The sequence below is a fragment of the Phlebotomus argentipes genome, unplaced genomic scaffold, assembly GCF_947086385.1.
Source record: "Phlebotomus argentipes unplaced genomic scaffold, Phlebotomus argentipes genome assembly scaffold_18, whole genome shotgun sequence".
Taxonomy (NCBI): domain Eukaryota; kingdom Metazoa; phylum Arthropoda; class Insecta; order Diptera; family Psychodidae; genus Phlebotomus; species Phlebotomus argentipes.
The window spans coordinates 18,107,008-18,116,028 of NW_026776177.1; the positions used below are offsets into that span (position 1 = coordinate 18,107,008).

The window sequence follows — 9,021 nt, forward strand, 5'->3', positions numbered from 1 at the left end:
AAATATAATAAAATACTGTGGGGGTTGATTTGTCGCCAAAGGGCTATTACTCATATTTCTCTGCTTCTCTTTGGCTTCTCGTTGCTGACCACGCTCGAGTTATTCGAGAATTGAGAAACCGCCCGTACTAATTTGTGCCTCAAAGCACTGGAAAGATGTTATTTCAAGAATGATATATCGTGTTTAATGAAATGTTGGATAAATCCGTTGCATATTGAATCGGAAGAGCGTATTAAATTCAATTCAATTTCATGAAGCTTTCAAGCTCACCTCGAAACTAACTATTCCACTTCGGTCTTGGTCCAGTGTGTTGAAAACATAATGTGCATACTGTCCGCTATTCGCTGAAAAAGCAAATAAACGATTTAATAATTAATTTAATGCATGCAATTAGGGTTAAGAGCTTTCTTCTTTCTATTCCGATTTTTTGTCTGAGCTTTATTTTTTCGACAGCTTCTTCTCTTTGTTAGTGCATAAATAAGTGCGCGTCATTGCAGTGGTTTTTTCACATAAACAGTGAATTAATCTTTTTATTATAAAGCGTGTTTTATGGAAAGTTTTTTTCTTTGCTTGTTTTTCAAGAAACAGGAAGAAAAATGACAAAGAGCAGCTAAACATGCTCCCATTTTTTACACCATGTAACATTTGTTCAAGTGACTAACATGCTTCCGAGGCGGAAATTCGATATCTGACGTTTTTGTGAAATGCTGTGAAGAATGTTTAAACATCTGGGAGTGTGAAACTTATATAACGAGCATGTCCCTCTAGGCAAGATTGTCAATTCATGGAACAAATATTAAATTTATATACATTTCTGGCATTGTAACAATTTAAATCGTATATAAATTAGTGGTTTATTATCTTTGGGTTCCTCTTTGAAATGCTTTATGCTTGATTACTCAAATACAGACATCATATCGTTTTATTATTCCCTTCAATTTAAACAAGCGACTCAAGAGTATTTTATTTTTAATAAAATGATCCTCTCATTTTTTATGCTTTTCCATTTATGTACTCCTGAATTTTATTGCGCAAGGAAAAAGGACAGTATTTCTTGGAATTGAGGAAGTAAACACATAGAATTAAAAATGCTGTATGATATATATTCTCATATTATATGTAATACAGCATAATATGCAATATACGTAATTCCTTTGGTATTACACGCTCTTTCTTCCCTCCTCAAGAAAACATTTCTCAGTCTTTTCTGCGGACGATGCAAGACGTATAAAACTGTCTCGGGTGGTATATTTGTTTAGCAAGATATGAAGAATTCTCCTTCATTAAAGCACTCAAGATTCAATTTTTCGTTTTCCGTCTATAAATTAATATCTCTTTTTCGAAATGGCAAAAACACATCACTTGGGGGAATTTTTTCTGCACGACACAAAGTGCTGAGAAAGAATCCGTCTTGGCAGGAAAAAATGCTGACACGATCCACGAGCAGAGTATTAGCAAAACTACGCTCGCCATGACGATAATGCAGAGTGAATTCAAGGCATTTCGTGAGGAAAATAAGGACAGTCTCTCACAGTTATTGTTTTCTGTGTCATGATAAATTTTTATGAGAGTCCTTCTTGCCAAAAATATGTGTCAAATAATAGTAAATCGCTAAGGATTTCACGTCACTTTTAAATTCAATTCATGATTGTATTAAAATTATTTCACAATAACTCATCCGCGCAAAGTGAGGAGAAAAGGAGGCAATAAAGCAGTTCCAGCATAATAGGGAGAAATGTCCCTGCAAATCCATTCATTTTTATCACCATAAATATCGAGTTAATAAAATAGTTCAATAAAGTTGAATATTCTTCGCGGAGGCACATTGGGAGACAACAAGAAATATGGGGCATAAAGAATTTTCCATTATAGTCTCTGAAGAATATTCAAAGGACATCACATGGGGATGAAGAAGTGATACATTTCCTCTCCCTAGAGTGCTATAAAAGTTAATGAAATACGGAGTGGAGGCAGGAATTCTCTAGGCTTATTGCCTAATCTAAAGAAAAGAATCTTGACTATTTTATTGTTCATTAATTTATTGTTGCAATTAATTTAGACGGGTTGGAACTCCTCCGGCCTCATCGTGATGTACTCAACAACATTAGCATCTAATAAGAGCTGCGATGAAACAATTTAGCAATTAGTTGCCTCATCACTCAACACAATATATCATTTTGAAGCAGCCCAAAGGAATGGATTACGTCTTGAGAACCCTCATCTTGACGGGATTTTACGCGGAGTTGTAGAATCTGGTAAATTAAAACGTTTTGGGAATTTTTAATTTCAGATTTCCCCGAAAATATTTCCCCTTATTTCTTCTACCTACAAAAATTACGTAGGCTTTCATTAAGTCAGCTCTTTATTAAGTGCTTTCTTATTGTGCTACTCCATACGAACCTCCCTGGGGGAAGAATTGTGAATAGATGACCTTGAAGGTGTCTTCCCGGACCACTCCAGTTGGACATTCAGCCTGAAAAGCAATAGATTTTCCAATCTTTATTGTGTGACGCTTATCTTTGCTAGAAGCTTTGCTAGAAGTTTGATGAATTTATCTCTGAACTTTCACACATTATTTCATCTCACCTTGAAACCACGATAAATTCGTTTAATTTCAGCTTCGGAAAAACGTGTTGCTCTGCATAGGGCACTTAGTGAATCTGGACGATATCGTGGTGGTGTTTCCAATTCCTCTAGTTCTGAATCTGCAAATGAAGCAACGCAATGTCAGATGGAAAGATTTCAAAAGCGCGCAAATTTGTGAGTTGAAAAAAGCTGTGTGCGTGTTATGTAAAAATGGCCCCAGAAGATTAAAATGTCAGAGGACGATTTAGTCCATATTTCTGGTGCTGGTTATAGAAAAGTTAATGCTAAAGTTCACTCCCAGTGTTCAACAAAAGGGCCATAGATAATGAAAAATAAATGTTGGCTGCTGAACTAAAAAGCCCTCCGCAATTAATTTGTCCCCCAAATTGAGTTTGCTGAGCGTTCGCATGGCAAATGGCCGGGAAGGGTGCACGCGGGGAGTTCAAAGGGAATGCGAAACTCTGGAGATATATAAATTGATTACATCCCTCACATCACGCACTCGGCAAATTCCACGAATGTACAGATGGTGAATTTCAGATGCGGGGAGCATTCAATTTTTTCCACCCCAGAAAGCTTTCTCCACCCCCACAAACAATATCACAATACAGGCGCGGCGAATTTGCTGCATCAGAAGCGCGCGCAAGGGAGGCAAAATACGGAAAATATGCACCGTGCAGAAGCAATTTGCAGCGAAAGCGACTAACTATTGAATAAATTCATTATTCCTCTCGCAGATGACTGAGCAATGATCACAGAGGACGAGCCACCGATTTTGCGGAGATCGTGCTCAACACTGACATAAATCGTGAGAAAAGTTGTGACTTGGCGGTTCGGGAAATCCAAAATAACTAGAGAAAATTAAAGCAAAACAAAAAGAATTAAACTGTGAAAACCGCGGCTGATCAATAAATCCCCGAAAATGTCTAGTTCAGATATTGTGGGAGGGCCTTTTTTCATAACAGTCAGTCTGGCGATTATTTATCTAATGGTTTTTTCTCCTTCGCCAGTCTTCCTCCTCTTCGACGCTCTGTTGTGGCTCCTCAGCATCCCGTGGGGAGAATCAACACAGATGTTTCAGAGCGAAAACTTCTGAGCCACAGTACAATTCAATCAAAATCTCTAATTTATTCCGGACCAAGCATGTTTTCATACTCTTAACCCAGTTTATTTTCACTCCACCATCTATCTAATCACTTGCAGTTCATCACAATACACCACCATTGCTTCTCATGTGGAAATATCGAGTGTGAAGATGTTGCAAAGAGGAATTTATCACATTTACTTTTACGCCCAACACTCGATTATATATCTATTTTCATTCACATATGCGCACATCTCTTTGACTGATTATGATGAACGATTTGTTTAGCTGGAGAGAAGATGAATGGAAAAGTCCACAAGAGGCCTCTTTATGTTCCACACAAGGTCGATAGTCTGAGTTGACTACGTTGGAACGAAATCCACATACTTAAGACATTGAAGATTACAAAATCGAAAATTAATTTACGCTCACGGTTCACGGAGAGCTTAAAGAAGAATAAGTTGAAATTAAACCATGATAAAATGGTTGAATCACTTAATTTTTCACCATTTGGGGCTACTTGAATAATGGAAAACCATCATCTCCGATGGGAAATCTATTATGCCTTTTACCTTCGCGCAAACGCTATTGGAAAAGAGAAGAAATAAAATTCATCGAGGTTTTAATACTTCCATACAAAACACGCTGAAACTTCCTGCAAAGTTTTAACAAAGAGCATTTGTTTTCTTTCTCTTCGACGGAAATTACAGGTCTCATCATTTAATCAATTTTCATCATTTCATAGCAAAAATTGAATTAAATACAAACTCAAATATTTACATTATGCACAATGAATAAATTGGTACTTTTAAACAGTCATTTACATGTCTGAATTCAACTCATTAAAGGTATCAGAAGCGAAAAGTGTTTCAATTTAATTAAAACATTTTTATGCGACTCCATCTCTTTAATGCAAAAGCCTTTTTGCCAACTTTAAACACCATGGCATTATATTCTCCGCTTCCGGTGGTTATGTGTCTCATGTACAAATAGCAATTACAGCGGCTGCGGAATATTTTGGATGAGGATATTAGCTGGCATGTGTAAAGCCAAAACAGGACCAACTGTGATGATATCTTCGGTAAATGGGTGGCGAAAGTTAGAATTGCCGCGCTGATACTCAGCATTTCCCCTAAAAGGTCGTTTTATTGCAACAAGTCATGGCTTTATAGGTGAGCTTTGCAAATGAGAATGATTCCTTGTGCCCAACTGCGGTCAAACGCAGAGGCAATCGCTCTGTTGAGCATCGAAAAGTGCTCACAGAAGTAGGAATCGTGTGCTTGCGAGTATGTTTGTGTGTATACACAATTAATTTTTAATTAATATGACTGAAGTGAATGAGTTGTTACTTGTAAATGACTTGTTTTTGTATGTTTTTCGACAGATGTTTCGAATCCAATTTAGATAGCAATCGTGCGATCTTCAACTTCACCGCAACTTTGCACTAAATTGAGTTAGAGTGAGAAACCATTGTTTTGTGTGGGTGCAAAGGTGAGAAGTGACTGTGTGTGCAGACGCCTGGTTGTCAATAAAATTTCACGACTGTATATTTAACTCAACACAATTATGTATGTGGGATACAAATATGTATGCATTATATATATTTTTACATTTTTACTGTAAACTTTGGGGTTTGAGCATTCTCTCCAACTTTCTCGTGTGTTTTCCAATTCCACAATTTATGCATAGTTGGTATTTACAAACTCAGAGCTATTTGTCGTTTCATTTCGAAATGAATGTGACGCCTTCATCAGAATATTTTGTGTGTATGTGTGTGTGTCGGGATGAGTTAGACTGGAAATTGGAAAGAAAATGTATGCACGGACATTGAAATTGGAATATTTAATTTGAGGTGAACATCGTCGTTTTCACAAACATTTTTCTCTTCGCCAATGCGCTTTTTTTGTCCCATCAGGGAAAATTTATTTCCCCGATAGCATGTGGCGGTAAAAAAGACAGAGTGAAATTGATTTTAAAAGTCTGGTAAGAAAAAAATTGAACCTTGGACGGACAGGTGGAAATTTTCATTAATAAGTAAGGCTTTAGCATGAATGATCAAAGGTGCAGAAAGTGAGCAATTAATGTCGTGTCGTGAGGCAATATAGAAAAAAAATTCGACTGAAATTATCTCCCACTTTAAAGTACACACAATGAGAGCCATAAACCATAAAATGTTTGTTTATTGAAGATATGAGAGAAGTTTTTTTCAGAGTCTTGTGCTTAATTTTGATTAAATTGAGCAATTTCGATTCAGCCACAGCTCCAGAATTCATATTTCAGCGTGAATTATAATTTTCAGCTATCTAGGCGAAATTCAGTGCAGACAATGTACACGAAAGCTCCCCAATATAAAATTTACGACAATTATACTCCTGAAACAGCGCTCCTATTAATATTCCATAAATTTAGCACTTATCTACACAAATCTTTTTGAAATTACTTATACACAGTGAAATTTCAAATTGCCATCGATAATTTATGGTTCTGTAATTGATTTAACTGCTGCAGAAGCGAAAATCCCACTGCAAAAATAAATTTGAGATTTGCCATTTGCTTTTTGCCTCTCGCATATGCGAGCAAGATAAATATCTTCATGAGAGTGCCTAATCCAGTTTAGATCACCCACTTATCTGCTTAACGACTCGCGCTTTCACCATGTTCATTTGGGAGGATTCATCAAAAACCCCAACAGTGAATTTTACAACTATTCCACAGAAGATGCGTGCATAATTGAACGGGAAATAGCCACCGAAAATTGTTTACATAATTTCGGATTCTCTGAACTGTGGCCCCAGAGAGAAATTCACCGAGAGATTTTTCAATAAAAACCAAGAGGGATCCATGCAATATGGCTCAGATCGGATGTCTTATAAATTCTCCTACAACTTCTATCAAAAGCTTAGCAAGCATTTATTGTTTGTTATTTGTGTTATTCGATATTTTGGGAAAATATCAAGTGTTTATTTGACACTTTGCAGTTAGGATATTTGGCTGAATTTCTCTACAGACACCCAAATCGACCTCTATTATAGGAAAATCTTACGGCGCTCTTAAGCATTTTCTATACTCAAAGTTAATTCGACGCTGTATCGCGTTGTCTTATGAGGGTGGCCATAATAAAAAGAGGATGGAAAATCGTTAAGGGATGAGATGAATGGCAGTTTTTTTCCGCCAAAGAGAAAGAAGAATCGGGAAAAAATCTTCAGAGAAATTTGAAATATGTGTGCGTAGGACTTTGACTCGGGGGCGAGCCAGTCAAGACGAAAAAGGTTGATTCTTCAAATTTTTCTTCTGCCATAAAACTGCCAAGAAATGTAAATTTTGGAGAATATGGAAAACAGATGGATATTCGTTAATTTCTGTTGTGTGTACGCATTGGTCTTCCTCAAAGACTCTCTCTCTCACACACACGTTGTGGAAAGAGTTAAAATCATTAAATTTAAATTGGGGAAGAAGTGGCAAAAGGATCCATCGTGATTCAGATTCTCTTGTGTGTCTTATAACTTTTTCGCATATAAACACGCTGAAGGTTTTCTTGATTAATTCTCCTCCTGACACTCTCGGGGAATGATATCAAAACACCCGATGGGATCCACGACGGTGTCTCCCCCATTGAGTGGCTCATGCGGTGGATTTAATTAGTACATGGATGGAAACTTCGTCATCGTGAAGGGGATTTTCCGCCCTGAAGCCACAGGAGACACTTCGACCGAGCGAGATTGTGTACAAATTGCGAGAAATGATTCGGCACTTCATGGAATGCAATACATAGAAAGGCCTATTTATAAGCAAGCACGAGGAGTCTTTGATCCAGAATTAGAAGTGCTCGATTTAGCGCGCAAAATTCTCTAGATTATCATAAGATTGCATTACATTACCTGTAACTGCACGTTTATTCACCGACACACATTTATTTGCTCCAAGTTCAAAAGACTCAGAATTACAATAACTGTCTGAGTGTCTGTTTTTCATTAAAAAGAACATAAATAAATATTGCAGAAATAGTATTATATACATAAGTACACAAATAGATTCGAGTGCAAACGATGCAGAATGTTTCCTAGAATACTTTCAAAGGTTTCAGAGGAATAAAAATTGCATGAAAAAGCTTGACTAAAAATTTCATTAGTCGTTCAGAGTGTAAAAACATTGAAAAGCATCGCCTTATGTCATGTTTTCATCCAAAATTGATTATTTCGTGCTGAAAAGGTGAGTGTAATGAATTTTTCATTTCCCAAATTCCTTTCATTGTATGATTACAGCGAAATAAAAGTTCTTCTGGAGGTAAAAATACTCCAGCAAATAATCATCAATGAAATTCTAGCCAATTTCTAAAATTATCGAGAGATTAAATACTGTGTGAGTAGCGGAAATGGCAAATATCTCTCCAGCACCAATGGATGGATTTTGAGCTTTCAGTATTGAGATCATGACGCGAACATTTTGAAAACCTAATCCTCTCAATCCACGATCTATAATCCCGGCGACTCTAGTGGTCTGAGAATAGACACTCTGTGCATTGATTGTTTTTAATCGCACCCGATCAGCGGCATATGTTTCACTTTCTTCTAACTATTGATAGATGTTTTGAGGCAAGGTTGCCACAGGCGATGATCGATCTGATCCCCACGCGCTCAATCTTACCATTTCCCGAGGAGAAGTTGACCCCCGTCCAGGCGTTCTTGATGTAGCTGAAGAAGCGCCTGTAGAGCGGCCTGTGTCTGTGGCGGACTCGCTTCGAGCCCTCCTCGGCGTCCTCCACCGCGATCTCCGAGTGAGACTGGCGGACGTTGTCGCGGGAGACCAGCTCCAGCACCTCCTCGGTCGTATGATGCACCTGGTTGTTCTGATTGAGCAACGACTGGGCCGCGCGTGACGCACCCGCTTGCTGTGCCTGCGGGCCAGCCATGCTCTTGGCATATCTGGGGATCCGGGCCCCTCCCGGCAGCCCACACTACGCCACCTCACGCCCTCGCATTGCCCCACGCACTGTCGGCCAGAAGGCCAAGGCGGCTAGTATCCAATTTGGCACGAGTCACTTCACACCCACTCAACAGAGTCTTCTGCACGCCCGTCAATGGGTCAGCATTGCAACAGGCCGGCGCAGCCCTTAACCACTCCTCACTTCCGTCGCGGCCTCATCGCTGGGACCACTCGTGAACACTGCACTGGCGCTTGCGAGATGATGAAGAGCCAGACTGAAGCCGGACTGCGATGACCACCCTGACTTCCTCGTTGCGTGTTGGAATTCAGCGGCCTCAGCACTGCGCTCTGGCTGCGGACGTGTGCGTGATGCTGCCAACAAGTGAGTTTTATTGTAAACTCCGCGGATCTCAGCCGCCTCTCACTTC

General features: G+C 38.9%; 1 protein-coding gene across 1 annotated transcript in view; it reads right to left on the minus strand.

Annotated features, from left to right (window-relative positions):
- Window positions 1-9,021, minus strand: part of LOC132259896 (Kv channel-interacting protein 4-like) — a 32,131-nt gene that overhangs the window by 3,830 nt on the left and 19,280 nt on the right. Inside the window, exons 4-6 of the mRNA XM_059757710.1 lie at window positions 2,587-2,705; window positions 2,401-2,473; window positions 271-344 (exon numbers count right to left, since the gene is read on the minus strand). Coding sequence (XP_059613693.1) covers window positions 271-344; window positions 2,401-2,473; window positions 2,587-2,705 — 266 coding nt within the window. The remainder of the gene's footprint in view (window positions 1-270; window positions 345-2,400; window positions 2,474-2,586; window positions 2,706-9,021) is intronic.